At 40.4% G+C, this 20899-nt stretch overlaps 1 protein-coding gene across 1 annotated transcript in view; it reads left to right on the top strand.

Annotated features, from left to right (window-relative positions):
- The window catches only part of LOC135232184 (glycerophosphodiester phosphodiesterase domain-containing protein 4-like), a 104792-nt gene extending 99190 nt beyond the window's left edge, over positions 1-5602 (top strand). Inside the window, exons 14-15 of the mRNA XM_064289519.1 lie at positions 463-610; positions 5516-5602. Coding sequence (XP_064145589.1) covers positions 463-610; positions 5516-5602 — 235 coding nt within the window. The remainder of the gene's footprint in view (positions 1-462; positions 611-5515) is intronic.
- The last annotated feature ends 15297 nt before the right edge of the window (positions 5603-20899 follow it).

Here is a 20899-nt window from a genome sequence, read left to right as displayed (position 1 = left end):
AATCACTGAATCATATGCTAACTATGTTTATCTTTTTTAAGAAATCATGAAACTGTTTTCCAATGATTAAATATTCAGGAATTTGCAAACTGGTTTTACCAGTGATAGCTGAAATTGGCCAACATAGGAGTATTTACATCATGGAAATTTGCAAATGCCACAAATAAGGAATTCCTTTCTCCCTCTCTCTCCTCCCCCTGCCCCTCTCTTTTTTTTCCTTTTCCTTAGGAGATCCAGTTTACCAGCACACCACGCTGCTAAGGGAGCAGAGGCATTGAATTCAGCCCTTTATCCCGTTGCAATGTGAGCCTATTCTGTCATATTCCATCATAAGTCATCCCAGGACCCACTGCTCCTGGTGATTTAGACAACAGCCTTTCAATAACATGGTGGCTTTTCCTTTTGTCGATGATGAGAGTGAGACTAGGTCTAAATACCCTGTGGGTTCTCTTTTTATTTCAGAGATTATAAAGCCGCTAACATCACCATCAACTTATATCTCGTCAATAAGCCTTGGCTCTTCTCACTGGCCTGGTGCTCCAGAATTCATTCAGTCACCACAGACAACATTAAGCTCCTGAGTGAGATTGACCACCCTCACTTCTTCATGGTGAGCTGGTTGCCCATATTGTTCTTCCAAGCCTGGTACCATAGGGATCTATGTCCTCCCACCTCACCCTACATTACCCACTGTACAGTCCACTAGGGAGCTATTTAAGAGTAGAGATTTCTTTGATATTGGAGATATACCATTTTCCCTTCTCTCACCTAGATCCTTCTGTGATTTGCAGGGAGAGATTAATTAGTATTGCCATTTATTGAATTACTTCTAAAATATGCTTTTGGATATTTAACCCTCTAAGTTAGCTACTGTTATCATTCCCATGAAGAAATTGAAGCTCCTAGAGTCTAAGATCCTTCTGCGAGGTCTCATGATGTGGGATTCAGAATGAGGTCTGACTCCAGAGCTTTGTTACTTTCCTAAAGGCGTGGCAACAATGAATAATGGCATGGAGTATGAGGAGAAAACCAAGTGTATGAACAAAAGTGAAAACTAACCATCACAAGTTGCTTTTGCACCTCTGTCAAAAATCAGTTGGGCATATTTGCGTGGGTCTATTTTTGGGTTTCTACTGGGTTTCATTGGTATAAAAACTGTGTACCCTGAACAAAACACTTCTGAAGAAGGGAGCCAGTGTCCAGTTGCCTAGCTTGGTTTTCCCTTCTGACCCTACTACTGCTCATTGCCAGAGGCTTGGGAACCTGAAGGACCTGGGTTGTAATACCTGCCAAATCCTGTCAGTAACTGTCAGTGGAAGGAGCCCCAGCTAACCAGTTAACTGCTACAGAGTCCTTTTATCTTGTTTGGGTAGAGAGTAGATTGAGCAGGTTGGGACACAATAGCATACAAGCAGAAAACAGTTTAAATTTTCCTCACTGACGTTTAAAACCTGCTTTGTAAGCTAGGCTTTTCCCTCCCCTGAATGAAGTATCACTTAGGTCCCATAGCTTTTTTAGCCACTCTTAGACACTTTTTTGAAGTTTACTTTTAGTCATAAAAAAGCCTTATTTCAGAATTTAAGTGCCTGTTCTAGAGTAATAACCCAAACTCCAAACTGTAGTGACGTAAAGCTTTTGGCAGAGAACGCTGAAGTGGGCAGAGGTCTCTGGTTTCCATCTTCCTACGTCTGCCCTCCCTAATCCCCATTTCTAACCTATCAAGGGTCAGGACCGGGGGGGAGAAGGGATTAGGGAGAGGGGTTCAGAGTACTGTCTCACAGGGCCCATACTGCATTAAAGGCCCCGTGATGGCAGGTGTCAAATCTCTGAGCTCTCCTCTCTCTGGTGGTTTCCATGGGTTCCTGGAGATGACCTGCAGGGAACCTTGGATGACAGGTTTGTTGGCCCAGGAAAAGCTTCCTCACCCACCTGCCCCCATATAACTTCCCTCTCAGCCCTCCAGGATTCTGCAGTTTACTGCACCCAAACTCCATTTCGTGGTGTGTTAAGAGCTATGGCTGCTAACTAAGAGCTCAGCAGTTCGAATCCACCAGTCACTCCTTGGAAACTATGGGGCAGTTCCACTTAGTCCTGTAGGGTTGCTATGAGTTAGAATCGTCTCAACGGCAGTGGGTTTTTTTTTTCCTTTTTTTGTAAACTCCCTTTACGGGAGTCACATCACTCCTTTAATCACAGCCCCAACCTCCAAGTCAAGAAAGTACAGCCATCTCTCCTTTTTTGCCCAGCTACTTCAAGCTGAAATTCTAGGAAACACAGGCCAGGGAATCTCCAAGCAGTCTTCTTGAAGCCCCTCTTAGTTGGCCTGAGATGAGAGGAAAGCAACCTGCCCCTATCACCATGGGTGGGGTGGGAAGCACAATATGTAGACAACTCTAAGAAATCCTCCACGGGAATTCAGCAGAGGCCTGTGGAGAGGACCTAGCCCCTCACTTTGGAACATGGGGCCCTTAGCCCCCCTGTTCAGTCCTGACCTGTGGAGCCTTACTTGAAACAGCAAGAAAAAGTCCCACTTTAACATCCTCTTATTACTTACTGTAAAGCAGGGACAAGAAAATCCACCTTTCAGGTTTTCTGTGTCAGGATTAAATGAAATATTATGAGTTATAGCGCTGTTGTTTTGAGTACTGAGTAAACTGTGAGTTGTGGGTGTGAGCCCAGGACAGAGACCAGTCAAGGTGAGAAATAGGGACTGGAGGCAAAAATGTGTGTTCAGCCCAACTCCAGTAGGCAGGGTCTGTGGTCAGGGCTTTTTTAATGTTCTGTAGAATTTCTATATATTTTTCTAACATTTTTGTTCTTTTTAATGGATTATAAATGTAAGCTTGTTTATTACATAAAATTCAGTCATTACAAAAATGCATAATTCTGAAAGCAATACATTCCTCCATAATCCTATCCCCCCAAATCAGTAATGTCTCATTCAAAGTTGTCCCCTTGGGAGGCTACACATTTACTTAAGTGCTACCACTGTTGCTGAAAGCCTTTTTTTTTCTTTTTAATGTTTGAATTGGTAATAAATTCATGTGTTTCAAAATTCAAAATATCAAAAGGTATAGGTGGAAAATCTTTCCTCCACACCTGGCCGAGGCTTGTTTAAAGGGCCCAATATACAGTTCCAGGCTCCTGCTGTGTGTCACTGCTTCAGGGAGGTGGGGCCAGCATCCCACGCTCTGGAGTCAGATTGTGCAGGTTCAAATCTTGGCTCCAGTATTTATATTGTCAACTTGGAAATCTTAATTAACCTGTCCATGCCTCAGTGTGTTGTTTTGTAAATTGGAGATAATAATATTCCAGTAGAAGTACTTTGATCCAACACAATTGGACTGATCATTGGTCAGTTAATTGAAAAAGTTAGTTGAAGCAGGGATTTATTAAAAAAAAAAAAAAGATACATATGCTATTAGGTAGCTTTTACTGCTTTAAAAAAAAATACCTCAAAACTTAGCGGCTTAAGACAAAAGGCATTATTTCTCATAATTCTGTACAACGGCTGAGTAGTTCCTCTGGTCTGAGCCAGTATGGCTGGGCTAGATGCTCTAGGATGGACTCACTCCTATGTCTGGGGCCTTACCAGGATGGTTGGGACAGCTGGGATGACTGTGTCTCTCTCCATGTGGTCATAAACCGTCACGGAGGCTAGCCTGGATGTGTTCACCTAGTGACAGAAGGGTTCCCAGCCTCAAGGGAGGCCAAGCCTCAATGCCCAGGCACTTTTCCAGGTTCTCCCAGTGTTATGTTTCCTAATGCCTGATTGGCCAAAGAACATCACATGGCCAAGTCCAGATTCAAGGTGAGGGAGAAACAGACTTCACATCAGGTTGGTGAGGAGCAGCAAAGCCACATGGCAAAGAAGCCTGCAGAGAGGCTTGAGAGGAGTAGTGTGGTTGTTTTTGTAAACAGTCTACCACAGACATGCCTTACACATTTTAATTTAATTTAAACTATTCATTTATTCACCTTTTGTATAGGGCCAAGGTCTTTTCTTTGAGGATACTTCAGCTGATTGAATTCTGTGTTCTCTTGGTTCTTTTAACACCCAACGAACCAGCTGTGATTTCTAATTTTTGTTTCTTTAAAGTGAAATGAGAAAGTCATTGGGGAAAACAAATCTGAAGGAGGAATTCATCTACTTTTTTATAATTCCCCTACTCCAGTCTCTTACACTATTCCACCCTCACCTAATTCCATTGCAGTTTATTTTTTATAGTGACCTATTCTGTCTTCATTGAATGTTTCAAAGCATTGACTTAATTTTCTTGACAATGACATACTTTTTTTCACTCTGATTTTGTAGATTTAAGCAATATTTAATTACACTGCAGAATTACAGTAACAAGTAATACTGACCCAACTAAGCCATTTGGAGACAAGGGCAACTGATTCTTGGTGAACATACTGTTCACCTGCTGAGCGTCCTGGAGCAGTCAGTAGGCCAAGGCATCGGTCAGTATGTTTCCCAGAGGGAATTAAGGGCCTCGGTTTAGAGGAGGCTCATTAAGAGCTTCCACTATACCTGCCTCTTGGGGTTGTTGTGAGGACATGAAAATGCCTTCAAAGTTCTTAGAACACCTACCTGGCTCCTAATAAATACTCATTAAATGTTTGTTGTTATCATTATTATCACGATCCTTAGTGTTATTATTATTCAGTCCAAGGGAAGACCTTGATACAGGGTTGAGAGTGACCTGAGAAATAATAAAATGTGCCAGCCGCTGTGGTATCGAGTGAAATTGGAGTAGGGGGAACATTGGAGCTGGGAAGGGAGGATCAAACTAGGGAATTGTGAAACTCACATAGGAGGACCCAGGAGATAGGACTGTAGGAGTTGGGTGATTCAGGCAAGGAGCATGGAGAAGGGGCATGTAAGGTAAGGGGGTATTATAATTTCAACATATTTAAAGCATGATAATTTAGAACAGTGGTTCCCAAATGCTGGTTCACAAACTAGTTGCTTCAGCATCATCTGGGAGGCTTGTTAAAAATGCAGAGATTCTGATTCCGTACATCTGTAGTGAGACCCAGGAACCTGTATTACTAAAAGCTGCCCAGGTAGATTCGTACAGACACATTTAGGAACACATGCCATGAAAACATAGAGGACTAGAAGAAAAGAAGCCTGGGCTGTAGTCCTGGTCCAGAACAGACTTCCTATCGGACTTTTCTGGACCCAGCTTCACATCTGTATAATAGGAAGAATTACTGTGAACACAGTGACTTTCTCAGACCTCTGTCTTGAGGGTCAAGGGAGATGAAGGGTATAAAGTATTTTGTCCCTAGTAGGGCTCCCTGCATGTGTAAAGGGTAGTTCTTAGGATAGCAGCAGGTACTCTGTGTGTTTGAGACCACCATGTCAGTCAGTGTTCCTCCACCTGGTCTATCCCCCCTTCTGTCCCTCTTCTAGCTCTTGTAGCAGAGCGAGGGACTTGGCCCACGTGATCTAAAATCCCTTCCAACTGCAAAGTGCTTTAACTGTTACTCATTTCGTGTTTTACAGACACCAAGGTACTATATGTTCATATGGCTTCTCATAGATGGTACTTCTGCAGTTTTAATTTTTGCCATATTTTATTTTCACTGGTAAGTATATATTTATATATTTTAAATGATTTGCTTCCCAAAATAAAATGATAAATGGTTCTTACAGAAGTTAAGTGGGGGAGGGGGAAGAGTTACATTCTTTTTGTAATCCCACTTGGGCCAATTCTCAGGAAGATGGTGTTTATAATCTGAATTTCTTGTTTCTTCTCATGCTGCCCGCTGCTCCTCACTCCCCTACTTTCTTCCCAACATTAGAAAATATTTTAAGGATGAAGACTCTCAGTGAAGCTTAGCCAGTGCACACTACCAAGGGTTCACTATGTAGCTTCTGGGAGAGGGCAGGAGTTGAAGGTTGGCCAGGACAAGTGCCTCCATATTCTCACATTACAGGAAACTGAGTATAGCGAGGTGTTGTGCAAAGAGCAAGTTCACCAACTGGGAAGCCTGGGTTTTAGCGCTGGCTTTACCCCCCCTTTTTTTTTTTTCACTCCTTAGTTGTTGAGTGAATCTGGGAAAATAACCGTCCCCTTCTGGGCCATAGTCTTTTTATCTGTCCAAGAAAATTATATTTGAGAGACATTTCAGGGAAAATCCTACAGGATTGGAAGTTCAAGGTAAAAGGGGGAATGTCCTGGTTGAAGAAGGATAGTAGCTTGGGGAGAGAGTGGTAGCTTAGGTCCCATCATGGCTTGTCATTTCTTGATTTGTGACTTATCTTTTAAAGGGTGGGGGCAGAGGGGGGCGGGAAGAACAAACCCTCTGCGTAATGAGAGTTTGGCTTCGTAGTTTTCCTTCCAGGCCACTGCCTTGAGTTATTGCCTTTTTTCAGAGAAGCCTGTGAGGTTCATGAATGATCTGCTTTTTTTCCAGGTGGAAAGGGAAACAGATAGATAAAATGTACATAAGAGCCAACATTCGCAAAGGTAAAGTAAGAAGCCTAGCTCACTCCTATTTCTCCACCTCTACCCATTGGCTCCCTTAGAAAAAGTACAAGTTAACCTGACCCCCAAGGCCCTACACTTTGAGTTAGTGATAAGAACATTAAGAATTTTTCCTGTTTTTAAGAGTTCTTAGTTGCATGCTACGGAAATCAATTTTGCCTCACCCACACAGAAAGAGAATCTATTGAAGAGCTATTTGGGCACCTCCAAGAGACACACCTAGAAGGTGCAGAACCAGGTTTAGAACCAGGGAAAGAACAAGGACGACTTGGCAGAAGCCAGGACCTCAGCCAGCACCACAGCCCAGCCCCATTCAGGCTGAGGAGAAGAGAGCCCTGAACACTAAACACACAGTGCCACATCTTGCGCCACGGCCACGTCCAGGATGAGCATGTACCGCTGCACCTGCTGCCGCCACTTCTGCCGCCAGAAGGCGTTCATTGCCCCTCACCTGTGAGGGTGTGTTTTCAGCACGTTAAAGGAATCGGTCCTTTGTCTTCTTTCTTACATAGTTTCTTATGAAGTCTTCAGTGTTCTTTTCTTCATCCCTCTGTTCGTAGCGATTGTTCCCTTTATTACTGATTTTCAATAATTTGATTATAGCTTATATTGGGCTGTGTGTGTATGTGTTTTTATCCTGCTTGAGTTTGTTGAACTTCTTAGATCGTTACAGTTTTCATCAAATCTGGAGAAAATTTCAACCTTTATTTCTTCAAATATTTTCCTGCCCCACCCCCTTAGGGATTCCAGTTACATGAATGTTAGACAGTTTGATATTGTCCCACAGGTTACTGAAACTCCATTTGTTTTTCTTTTAATCCTTTTCTGTTTCTGTGCTTCGTTTTGGATAGATTGTATTTTTGTGTGTATTTTTTATTGCTGGGGAACAAATTGCCACAAACCTAGTAGCTTGAAACAACACAAAACAGATTATTTCGCAGTTTCTCTGAGTCAGTAGTCCAGGCATGAGTTAGTCTGGTCCTCTGCTCAGGGTATCACCAGACTAAAATCAAGGTGTCGTCCAGGGCTGCAGTCTCATCTAAGGCTCAGGGTCCTCTTTCAAGCTTAATGATTACTGGCAGAATTTAGTTCCTGGCAGCTGTAGGACTGAAGTCACCCATTTTCTTACTGGCTGATGGCAGAGTTTTGTTCTCAGCTCCTAGAGGCCGCCTTCAGGCCCTAGCCACATGGCTGTCTGAGAACATGGCACCTTTACTTCGAAGCCAACAGGAGACTCTCTCTCCTGTCTGGTATGATAGAGTCTTATGTAATATAATCATGGGAGTGACTATCCCCATTACTTTGTTACATAGTGTAGCCTGATGAAGGTCTCAGTCACATTCAAGAGAAGTGGATTATCCAGGGCATGTATACCACAGGATGGGCGTCTTGGGAGCCATCTTAGAATTCTGCCTCTCACACTTGTCTGCAACTTCGCTGATCTTTTCTTCTCTAATACCTAACCTGCTTAATCTCGGCCAGTGAAATTTTCATTTCAAATATTGTACTTTTCATCTCCGGAAATTCCTTTTTTTTTTTTAATCTTCCATTTCTCATGTTCATGTTTCCTTTAAATATCTGAACATAGTTTAGTTATATTTGTTTTAATATCCTTGTCTGCTAATTCCATCATCTATTATTTCTGGGTTTGTTTCTATTGACTGACTTTTCTTCTGGATATGGATCACATTTTCTGGCTTCTTAGCATGTCTAGTTTCTATCATTATTTATCATATAAGAAATTAAAATCAAGAAATCCTGAAAATATTTATTTACTGATTCACTTTCAAAAGTTATATTGTGGTGAAATATATGTAACAGTTTGCCTGCCAACTTAAGCATTTTGAAGTGTACAATTCAGTGACTTTGATTTAGATTCACTGTGCTGTGCTACCATTACCACTATCCATTTCCCAAAGTTTTACATCACTCCAAACAGAAACTCAGTACCCTTTGAGCAATAACTACATTTCCTCCTCTGCCCAGCCTCTGGGAACCACTAACGAACTTTAGTGTCTGTGCAGTTGCCTATTCTAGGTATTTTATAAAAGTGGAATTGTACGATATTTATTCTTTTGTGTCTGGCTTTTTTCATTCAGCATAATGTTTTCAAGGTTCATCCATGTATCAGAATTTCATTTCTCTTTATGGCTGAATAATATTCTACTGTATGTATATACTACATCTTGTTTATCTGAGTATCTGTCAATAGACACGTGAGTTGTTTTTACATTTTGGCTATTGTGATTAATACTGCAATAAATATTAGCATACACATATCTGTTGGAGCACCTGTTTTCAGGTCTGTTGGATATATACCTAGGAATGGATTGATGGGTCATATGGTAATTCTGTGCTTAACTTTTTGAAGAACTGCCAAACCGTTTTCCGTAGCAGTTACACCATTTTACGTTCCCACTAGCGATACGGAAAGGATTTCAATTTTTCCACATCCTCGACAACACTTGTTAGTTTCCATTTTTCTGACAATAGCCGTCCTAGTGGGTGAGAGATGATAGCTCATTGTGGTTTTGATGTGCATTTCCCTAATGACTAATGACTTTGAGCATCTTTTCATGTGCTTATTGACCATTTGTATATCTTCTTTGCAGAAATATCTATTCAGATCCTTTGCCCATTTTAAAATTGGGTTGTTTGTCTTTTTGTTGTTTATAAGTGTTATTTATATATTCTGGATATTAAGCCCTTATCAGATATATGGTTCCCAACTATTTTCTCCCATTGTACAGGTTGTTTTTTCACTTTCTTGATAAAATCTTTTGATTCACATTTTTTTCACTTACATAAAGCTAAATTTATCTATTTTGTTGTCTTGAGGTTTTACCTCTGTTCTTGTAAGAGTTTTATCGTTTTAGCTCTTATATTTAGGTTATTGATCCATTTTGAGTTAATTTTTGTATACAGGCAGTCCCTGGGTTACGCACACCCGAGTTACGGACAACACGTACTTGCCGTTTAATGTTACGTAAATTTGCCCTCTGTTTGAAATGATTGACCAATCTTGCTCATAACAAATTCTTCATCACAGTCACCTTCACTTGCTGCGTGGCAGCGTTTAAATCACTGAAAAGGCGTCGAGCCTTTTCTTGCACTAAAGTAAGGCTAAATAAGAACCATGTGCACCTATTCCAACTTACCTACAAATTCTTAAAGATGCTGTCAGGAGCAGATCTTGTTCATAACCCCAGGACTGCCTGTATATTGTGAGGCATAAGTCCAACTACATTCTTTTGCATGTGGTGATCCAGTTGTCCAAGCACCATTTTTTGCTTTTTTACTGTAGATGAAGATTTACAGAGCAAATTAGCTTATTAAACAATACACAGAATTGTTTTGTGACATTGGTTTCCAGCCCCATGACATGCCAACACTCTCCCCTTCTTGACCTTGGGTTCCCCGTTACCAGCTTTCCTGCCCTCTCCTGCCTTCTAGTCCTTGCCCCTGGGCTGGTGTGCCCATTTAGGCTCCCTTTTTTAATGGGCCTGTCTGATGTTTAGCTGACGGGTAAACCTCATTAGTGACTTCAGTCGTGAGTTAAAAGGGTGTCTGGGGGCCATACTCTCAGGATTTCTCCAGTACAATTTTGTTCTACAGTTTTCTCCAAGTCTGTCCAGGACTCCCTATTGTGATCCCTGTCAGAGCAGTCGGTGGTGGTAGCTATGCACCATAAAGTTGTGCTGGACTCAGTCTGGTGGAGGCCATGGTAAATGTGGTCCATTAGTCCTTTGGACTAATCTTTTCCCTTGTGTTTTTGGTTTTCTTCATTCTCCCTTGCTCCCAATGGGGTGAGACCAGTGTAGTATCTTAGAGGGCCACTCAAGCTATTAAGACCCCAGATGGTACTCACCAAAGTAAAATGTAGAACATTTTCTGTATAAACTATGTTATGCCAATTGAGCTAGGTGTCCACTGAGACCAGCACCACTTATTGAAAGGCAGGTCTTTCCCCACTGAATGGACTTGGCACCTTTGTCAAAAAGCAATTGGCTGTAGGTGTATGGGCTTATTTCTGAAACCTCAATTCTATTCCGTTGCACTATATATCTGTCCTTATCCTGTACCACACTGTTTTGATTGCTGCAGCTTTACAGTATGTTTTGAAATTGGGAAGTGTGAATCCTCCTACCTTATTCTTTGCAATATTGAGGATCAACTTTTCCATTTCTGCAAAAAAGAATCTTGATAGGGATTGCATTCGATCTGTAGATCACTTTGGGTAAGAATGACATCTTAACAATATTAAGCTTTCCAACTTATGAAAACAGGATGTCTTTCCATTTATTTAAAATTTCTCTAATTTCTTTCAGCAGTGTTTTATAGTTTTTAGTGTGCACGTTTTTCGCCTTCTTGGTTAAATTTATTCCTACATATTTTATTATTTTAGATGCTATCATAAATGCGATTGTTCTCTTGATTTCCTTTTCAGATTATTCATTGCTGGTGTATAGAAACACAACTGATTTTTCCGTGTTGATTTAGTACTCTGAAACTTTGCTAAATTCATTTATTAGCTCTAGTAGCCTTTTTTGTATACTTTTAGGGATTTTCTATACATAGGATCATGTCTGCAAATAAGGATAATTTTACTACTTCCTTTCCAATCTGGATGCTTTTAATTTCTTTTTCTTGCCTGATTGCTCTGTCCAGAACTTCCAATACAATGTTGAATAGCAGTGGTGAAGGAGGACATTCTTGCGTTTTTCCTGATCTTAGGGGGAAAGCTTTCAGTCTTTCACCATTGAGTATGATATTTGCTGTGGGTTTTTCATAAATGCCCTTTATCGTGTTGAAGGATTTCCCTTCTATTCCCAGTTTGCTGATTGTTTTTATCATGAAAGAGTGTTGGATTTTGTCAAATACTTTTTCTGCGTCAGTTGAGATGATCATGTGGTTCTTTTCCTTCATTTTATTAGTGTGGTGCATTGCATTTATTGATTTCCTCATGCTGAGCCACCGTTGCATTCTTGGGGAAAATTCCACTTGGCCATGGTCGGTAATGCTTTTAAGGTGCTATTGGATTCAATTTGCTAGTATTTTGTTGAGAATTTTTGGATCAATATTCATAAGAGGCATTGATCTATAATTTTCTTTCCTTGTGTTGTATTTAACTGCTTTTGGTATCAGAGTAATGCTGGCCTTACAGAATGAGTTAGGAAGTCCTCCCCTCCCCTTCTTCTCCTTTTTTTTTTAAATAGTTTGAGCAGAAATGGTGTAATTCTTTGAATGGTAGAATTCACCAGTGAAGTCATCTGGTCCTGGGCTTTTCTTTGTTGGGAAGTTTTTTATTACTGATTCAATCTCTTTAATTGTTGCAAGTCTGTTGAGATTTTGTTATGCTTGAGCCCATTGTTGCAGCCACTGTGTCAGTCTATCTCACTGAGGGTCTTCCTCTTTTTCTCTGACCCTCTACTTTAGCAAGCATGACATTCTTCTCCAGGAGCTAGTCCTTCCTGGTAACGTGTCCAAAGTCTGTGAGACGAAGTCTCGCCATCCTCCCTTCTAAGGAGCATTCTGGCTATACTTCTTCCAAGACAGATTTGTTCATTCTGGCAGTCCCTGATGTATTCGTTATTGTTCACTAACATCATAATTCAAAGGCATCGATTCTTCCTCCATCTTCCTTAGTTACTGTCCAGCTTTATCATGCATATGAGGTGAGTACCATTGTTTGGGTCAGGCACACCTTACTTGTCAAAGTGGCATTGCTTTTTAACACTTTAAAGAGGTTCTTTGCAGCAGATTTGCCCAGTGTAATATGTTGTTTGATTTCTTGTCTACTACTTCCATGGGAGTTGGTTGTGGATCCAAGGAAAATAAAACCCTTGGCAACTTCAGTCTTTTCTCCGTTTGTCATGATGTTGCTTATTGGTCCTGTTGTAAGGCTTTTTGATCTCTTTATGTTGAGATGTAATCCATACTGAAGGCTGTAGTCCTTGATCTTCATCAGTAAGTGCTTCAAGTCCTCTTCACTTTCAGTAAGCAAGGTTGTGTCATCCACATACTGGATATTGTTAATGAGTCTTCCTCCAATCTTGATGCCCCGTTCTTCTTCATATACTCCAGTTTCTCAGATTATTTGTTCAGCGTATAGATTGAAAGATGAAAGGATATGACCCTGATGCACACCTTTCCTGATTTTGAGCCACGCAGTATGCCTTTGTTCTGTTTGAACGACTGCCTCTTGGTCTATGTACAGGTTCCTTATATACTGCGATCATTCACACACACACACAAAAAAAAATAGAACAAACTATGTTGCTGCAGAACAACAGAGATTAATCTCACAGATACTAAATTGAGTTCAAGAATAGGCAAAACTAATCAATGATGATAGCAATTAGGATATGGGGGCTGCTTTGGTTTTGACTACCTAGGAGCATAAGGGAACCTTCTGTGATGCTGGAAATTTCCTTACATTGATGTTCACACTTAATGTTAGTGCTTTTTGTGCATTTTCTGTATCATGTTTTACCTTCATACAAAATTTTAATCTAACAGTGGGAGCTCCTCTGTCAGTAATGGTACAGCAGGTTTGTGGAATTAGCTTAACAGAGATAAAAATTACAAACACTGAAAAACACTTTAGAAAAGTGTATTTGAAAGCACTAGTCAGTTGTAGAATCTGAGGTAAATCTACCCTTGGAACAGAGGAACTTCAACAAGGGAGATTTGCAGTATTGCAACTTTTTGCCTTAGGGTTCTCCATAATTTGTGTGTGGTTGAAGGCAGCAGAAAGCCATAAAATTACTGGCTTATGGTGTCGCAAGAAAGAGTTCAGGTTTGACAGAGCATCTGTAAAGTTATGGGGCTATTCTGGAACAGAAAGAGCCACAAAGCAGGTGAATCCCAAGAATCTGCACATACATTCTACATCAATCCTTGGGAGACCATTAAACTATGCATGTATAGTGGATAACCCAAAGATCCTGGTGACGAATAAGCATCTGCAAGTTGGAAGAAGTGAGCATAAATTATAGCTGCTGCCCATAGCAAGGGAGACAGAGGTTGGACTTTGAGTCTAGCTGAAATAACAGCCTACTAGAAAAAAAAAGCAATACTTTTTGAGGAGTATAAAAAAATCTGTATTTACAATATATATTTCATAATGTCCAATATACAGTCAAAATTCATTGGGTAAGAAGATATGGGGAAAGAGGAGCTATACTCAAAGAGAAAAAACTGTCAATAGGAACTGATCCTGAGATGACCTAAGTGTTACAATTAGCAGCCAAAGACTTCAGTGAATGATGGTGTTTTCTCATCAGAGATACTGGAGGCCATAACAAAGAGCTAGCAAGTTTAAATGCTGGATGAAGAGAGCTGTTCACCTAGGATTCTTTATCCAACACAATCATCTTTCAGAAACAAAGTTGAAATAAAGACATTTAAGATAAACAAAAATGGAGATAATTCATTACCAACAAGTCAGCATTTAAAGAAACCATAGTGATAATGATAAAGGAAGTTTTTCAAGTTGAAAAGAAATCACATCAGATAGTAATCCAGATCAACAGGAAGGAATGAAGAGCACTGGAAATGGTAAACATATGAGTAAATGTTAAAAATTTTTTTTAAAATATTAAAACTACTGAAACAAATAGAGGAGTTCATCAGGGTTTCGGGATACAAGATAAAAAAAAAGATAAGCATACAAAAATCAGTTGGATTCCTCTACATCAACAAAAAGAACATCGAAGAGGAAATCACCAAATCAATACCATTTATAGTAGCCCACAAGAAGATAAAATACTTAGGGATAAACCTTACCAGAGATGTAAAAGACTTACACAAAGAAAACTAAAATACACTTCTGCAAGAAACCAAAAGAGACCTGCGTAAGTGGAAAAACATACCTTGCTCATAGATAGGAAGACTTAATATTATAAAAATGTCAGTTCTACCAAAAGTGATCTATACATTTAATGGAATTCTGATCCAAATCCCAACAACATTCTTTCATGAGATGGAGAAACAATTCACCAAATTCATATGGAAGGGAAAGAGGCCCCAGATAAGTAAGCATTACTGAAAAAGAAGAACAAAGTGGGAGGCCTTACTCTACCTGATTTTAGAACCTGTTATACTGCCACAGTAGTCAAAACAGCCTGGTACTGGTACAACAACAGATACGTAGACCAATGGAACAGAATTGAGAATCCAGACATAAACCCATCTACATATGAGCAGTTGATATTTGACAAAGGCCCCAAAACAGTTAAATGGGGGAAAAGACAGACTGTTTAACAAATGGTGCTGACATAACTGGATGTCCATCTGCAAAAAAATGAAACAAGGCCTATACCTCACTCAATGCACAAAAACAAGCTCAAAATGGATCGAAGACCTAAATATAAAATTAAAACAATAAAGATCATGGAAGAAAAATAGGGACAACGTTAGGAGCCCTAATACATGTCATCAATACTATACAAAACATTACTAACAATGCAGAAGAAAAAGTAGATAACTGGGAGCTCCTAAAAATCAAACACCTATGCTCATCCAAAGACTTCACCAAAAGAGTAAAAAGATTACCTATAGACTGGGAAAAAGCTTTTAGCTATGACTTTTCCAATCAGCGCCTGATCTCTAAAATCTACATGATACTGCAAAAACTCAACTGCAAAAAGAGAAATAACCCAATTAAAAAATGGGCAAAAGATATGAACAGACACTTCACTAAAGAAGACATTCAGGTAGCTAACAGATACATGATGAAATGGTCATGATCATTAGCCATTAGAGAAATGCAAAACAAAACTACAATGAGATTTCATCTCACTTCAGCAAGGCTGGCATTAATCCAAAAAACACAAAACAATAAATGTTGGAGAGGCTGTGGAGAGATTAGAACACTTATACACTGCTGGTGGGAATGTAAAATGGTACAGCCACTTTGGAAATCGATTTGGTGCTTCCTTAAAAAGCTAGAAATAGAACTAACATACGATCCAGCAATCCCACTCCTTGGAATATATCCTAGAGAAATAAGAGCCTTTACACAAACAGATATATGCATACCCACGTTCACTGCAGCACTGTTTACAATAGCAAAAAGATGGAAGCAACCAAGGTGCCCATCAACAGATGAATGGATAAGTAAATTATGGTATATTCACACAGTGGAATACTACACATTGATAAAGAACAGTGATGAATCTGTGAAACATTTCATAACATGGAGGAATGGAAGGCAGTATGCTGAGTGAAATTAGTTGCAAAAGGACAAATATTTGTATAAGACCACTATTATAAGAACTCAAGAAATAGTTTAAACAGAGATGAAAATATTCTTTGATGGTTACAAGATGGGGGAGGGAGGTAGGGTGGGACAGGGGTATCCACTAATAGTAGATAAGAACTACTGTAGGTGACAGGACAGGACAACACACAATATAGGCAAGGTCAGCACAACTGTACTAAACAAAAAGCAAAGAAGTTTCCTGAATAAAATGAATGCTTCAAAGGCCAGCGTAGCAAGGGCAGGGGTTTGGGGACCATGGTTTCAGGAGACATCTAAGTCCACTGGCATAATAAAATCTGTTAAGAAAACATTCTGCATCCCACCTTGGAGAGAGACATCTGGGGTCTTAAATGGTAGCAAGCGGCCATCTAAGATGCATCAATTGGTCTCAACCCACCTGGATCAAGGGAGAATGAAGAACACCGAGGACACAAGGTAATTATGAGCCCAAGAGACAGAAAGGGCCACATAAACCGGAGACTACATCACCATGAGCCCAGAAGAACTAGATGGTGCCTGGCTACAACCGATGACTGCCCTGACAGGGAATGCAACAGAGAACCCCTGAGGGAGCAGGAGAGCAGTGGGATGCAGACCCCAAATTCTCATAAAAAGACCAAACTGAATGGTCTGACTGACACTGGAAGGACCCCGGTGGTCATGGGCCCCAGACCTTCTGTTGACCAGGGACAGGAGCCATTCCCAAAGCCAACTCTTTAGACAGGAATTGGACTGGACAGTGGGTTGGAGAGGGATGCTGGTGAAGAGTGAGCTTCTTGGATCAGGTGGACACTTGAGACTATGTTGGCATCTCCTCCATGGAGGGGAGCTGAGAGGGTAGAAGGGCTTAGAAGCTGGCAAAATGGACACGAAAAGAGAGAGTGGAGGGAGGGAGCGGGCTGTCTCATTAGGGGGAGAGCAATTGGGAGTATGTAGCAAGGTGTATAGAAGTTTTTGTGTGAGAGACTGGATTTGTAAACTTTCACTTAAAGCACAGTAAAAATTTTAAAAAAATTTCTAAAAATATTTTCTTCATTTCTCTAAAATAATGTATCTACATATGTTATAAACCCCACATAAAGTGTTATATATTTTTGCCTTCTACCACCCATTTGTCAGTTTGTCAAACCATGGTGGCTTACATGTTGCTGTGATGGCAGAAGCTATGCCACTGGTATTTCAAATATCAGCAGGGTCACTCATGGTGGACAGGTTTCAGCAGAGCTTCCAGACTAAGATAGACTAGAAGAAAGGCATGGTGATCTACCTCCAAAAATTAGCCAATGAAAACCTTATGGGTCACAAGAGAACACTGTCCGACCACTTGCTTTGGACACGTCACCAGAAGAAATCCCATCACTGGATGCCGACATCATGTTTTGCAAAGAAAAGAGCTAACAAGGGTAAGGGAGACCCTCAGTGAGATGGATTGGCATAGTACCTGCAACGATGACTTGAACAAACCAGCGATCCTGAGGATAATGCGGGATTGGGCAACATTTTGTTCTGTTATGCATAAGGTCACCATGAGTTGGAGTCAACTCAATGGCAGCTATCTATGTCTGTCTATCTATCTGTCTAATCTCTTTCTGTCTGTCTGTCTTCCTTCTTTCTCTTTCCTTCTTTCTTTTGGTTTAAACAACCGGTCAATTTTTCCCAAAGTAGAAGGAAGGAAATGATAAAGAGCAGAAATCAATGAAATAGAAAAGAGACAAACAATAGAGAAAATGAACAAAGTAAAAAGTTGGTTCTTTCAACCAAAAGAGACCTACCTAAATGGGAAAACATACCATGCTCATGGATAGGTAGAAGTAACATTGTGAAAATGTCAGTTCTACCCAAAGCAATCTGCAAATACAGTGCAATCTCGATCCAAATACCAACAGCATTCTCTAATGAAATGGAAAATCTAATCATTAACTTTATATGGAAAGGGAAGAGGCCCCGCATAAGTAAAGCACTAGTGAAGAAGAAGAATAAAGTAGGAGGCCTTATACTGCCAGACCTCAGAACCTACTATACAGCTGTAGTAGTCCAAACAGCCTTGTACCGGTACAGTGACAGACACATTGACCAGTGGAACAGAACCCAGATATAAGTTCACCCGCCTGTGATCACCTGATCTTGGACAAAGGCCCAAAGTCCATCAAACAGGGAAAAAGACAGTCTTTTTAACAAATGGTGCTGGCAAAACAGGATGTCCACCTGCAAAAAAATGAAATAGGACCCACACCTCACACCATACACAAAAACTAATTTAAATGGCTCAAAGACCTAAATATAAAACCAAAAACTATAAAGATCATAGAAGAAAAAATAGGGTCAATGCTAGAAACCCTAATACAAGGCATAACATTAACTGTAATTAGCAATACGCAAACATCAGAAGATAAGCTAGATAACTGGGGTCTTTTCAAAATTAACACTTATGCTCTTCAAAAGACTTCACCAAAAGAGTAAAAAAGGAACCTACAGACTGGGAAACAGTTTGGTTATGACAAATCCAGCAAAGGTCCAATCTCTAAATTCCACAGGAAAATCTTAACACCTCTACAACAAAAAGACAAATAATCCAATTAAAAAATGGGCAAAGGCTGGGAGCAAGGAAATGAAGACAGCTAAAGACACAAGGGAAAGATTAGTCCAAAGGACTGATGGACCACATCTACCATGGCCTCCACCAGACTGAGTTGAGCCCAGCTGGATGGTGCCCAGCTACCACCACTGACTGCTCTGACAGGGATCACAATAGAGGGTCCCAGACAGAGCTGGAGAAAAATGTAGAACAAAATTCGAACTCAAAAAGAAAGACCAGATTTCTTGGCCTGACAGAGACTGGAGAAACCCTGAGAGCATGGCCTCTGGACAAGTTTTCAGGTCAGTAATGAGGCCACTCCTGGGGTTCACCCTTCAGCCAAAGATTGAACAGGCCCATGGAACAAAACAAGACTAAAGGAGTGCACCAGCCCTGGGACAAGGACTGGAAGGTAGGAGGGAACAGGAAAGCTGGTAATAGGGAACCCAGGGTTAAGAAGGGAGAGTGTTGACATGTCGTGGGGCTGTTAACCAATGTTATACAACAGTGTGTATACTATTTGATGAAAAACTACTTTCTTCTGTTAACTTTCATCCAAAGTTCAATTAAATAAAAATGGGCGAAGGATATGAACAGACACGTCATCCTAGAAGACATTCAAGTGGCTAATAGATGCATGAGGAAATGCTCAAGATTACTAGCCATTAAAGAAATGCAAATCAAAACCACAGTGAGATACTATCTCATCCCAACATTATTGGCACAAAAAAAAAAAAACAAACAGAAGATAACAAATGTTGGAGAGGCTGTGGGAAGATCGGAACTCTTATGCACTTGCTAGTGGGAATGGCAAATGGTATAACCATTTTGAAAAATGATATGGCACTCCCTAAGAAAGCTAGAAATTGAAATGCCATATGATCCAGCAGTCCCACTCCTAGAGAAATAAGTGTTGTCACACGAGTAGACATATGCACACCCATGTTCATTGCAGCATTGTTCACAATAGCAAAAAGATGGTGTCCATCAACAGGTGAATGAATAAACAAACTATGGTACATACAGACAGTGGAGTACTACACAATGATAAAGAATAATGATGAGTCTGCAAAACATCTCACAACATGGATGAATCTGTAGGCCATTATGCTGAGTGAAATGAGTGAGTCACAAAAGAACAAATATTGTATGAGACCACTACTATAAAAGCTTAAGGAAAGGTTTACACACAAAAAGAAACAATCTTTGATGGTTATGACAGACAGGAGGGGTGGGTGGGAAAAACACTGAATAGACAATAGATAAGTGGTGACTTAGATGAAGTACACAAACTGGGGAAGCCAGCACAACTGGTCCAAGGCAAGGTCATGGAAGCTCCGTAGACACATCCAAACTCCCTGAGGGTCCAGATCACTGGGCTAAGGGCTATGGGGACCATGATCTCGGGAAACATCTAGCTCAATTGGCATAACATAGTTTATAAAAAATACTCTACGTTCTACTTTGGTGAGTAGGATCTGGGGTCTTAAAAGCTTGTGAGTGGCCATCTAAGTAAGATACTCCGCTGGTCTCACCCCTTCAGGAGCAAGGGAGAATGAAGAAAACCAAAGACACAAGGGAAAGATTAGTCCAAAAGACTAGTGGATCACAACTACCACAGCGTCCACCAGACTGAGTCCCATACAACTAGATGGTGCCCAGCTACCACTACGGACTGCTCTGACAGGGATCACAATAGAGGGTTCCGGACAGAGCTGGAGAAAAATGTAGAACAAAACTCTAACTCGGACACACACAAAAAAGACCAGACTTACTGGACTGACAGAGACTGGAGAAACCCCAAGAGTTGGACACCATTATTGCTCAGTAATAAAGTCACTGCTGAGGTTCACCCTTCAGCCAAAGATTAGGCAGGACCATAAAACAAAATGAGATTAAGTGGGCACACCAGCCCAAGGACAAGGACGAGAAGACAGGAGGGAACAGGAAAGCTGGTATTGGGGAACCCAAGGTTGAGAAGGGGAGAATGTTGACATGTCTTGGGGTTGGCAACTAATGTCACAAAACAATGTGTCTATTAATTGTTTAATGAGAAACTAGTTTACTATGTAAACCTCCTTCTAAAGTACAATAAACAAAATTTTTTTTTTAAGTTGGTTCTTTCGTTTTGATCAAAGATTGTATAGAAGAATAGTGACCAAAAGGGGGGAAATGTAGAACAGAATTTCAGGTACTCAATGGAATCCAGACTTTCTGGAGCCATTCAGGTTGGGTGAGCCCCTGAAACTATTGTCCTGAGATAATCTTTAAAATTTAAACCTTATACCAAAACTATCCCCTGAAGTCTTTGAACCAAAAATAGCATATTTTAATTAGTAAAGTACATCTGCTTTGAGCATTGTGCTCTTTTAAAGAATTATCTGTATGAGATTAAATGAACAACAACAACTGGAAAACTTGGATGGGAAGCTTGGGGCCAGTGAGTTTAAGAAAATGGTGGTATCATAACATGGAAAAGGATAGTGAGAATGGTAACACAACTTGAAGAATATAACCGATGTCACTGAATTATACGTGTAGAAATTGTTGAAATAATGT

This window comes from Loxodonta africana, chromosome 7, assembly GCF_030014295.1.
Source record: "Loxodonta africana isolate mLoxAfr1 chromosome 7, mLoxAfr1.hap2, whole genome shotgun sequence".
NCBI lineage: Eukaryota > Metazoa > Chordata > Mammalia > Proboscidea > Elephantidae > Loxodonta > Loxodonta africana.
This window is presented reverse-complemented; position numbering and strand designations above follow the sequence as displayed.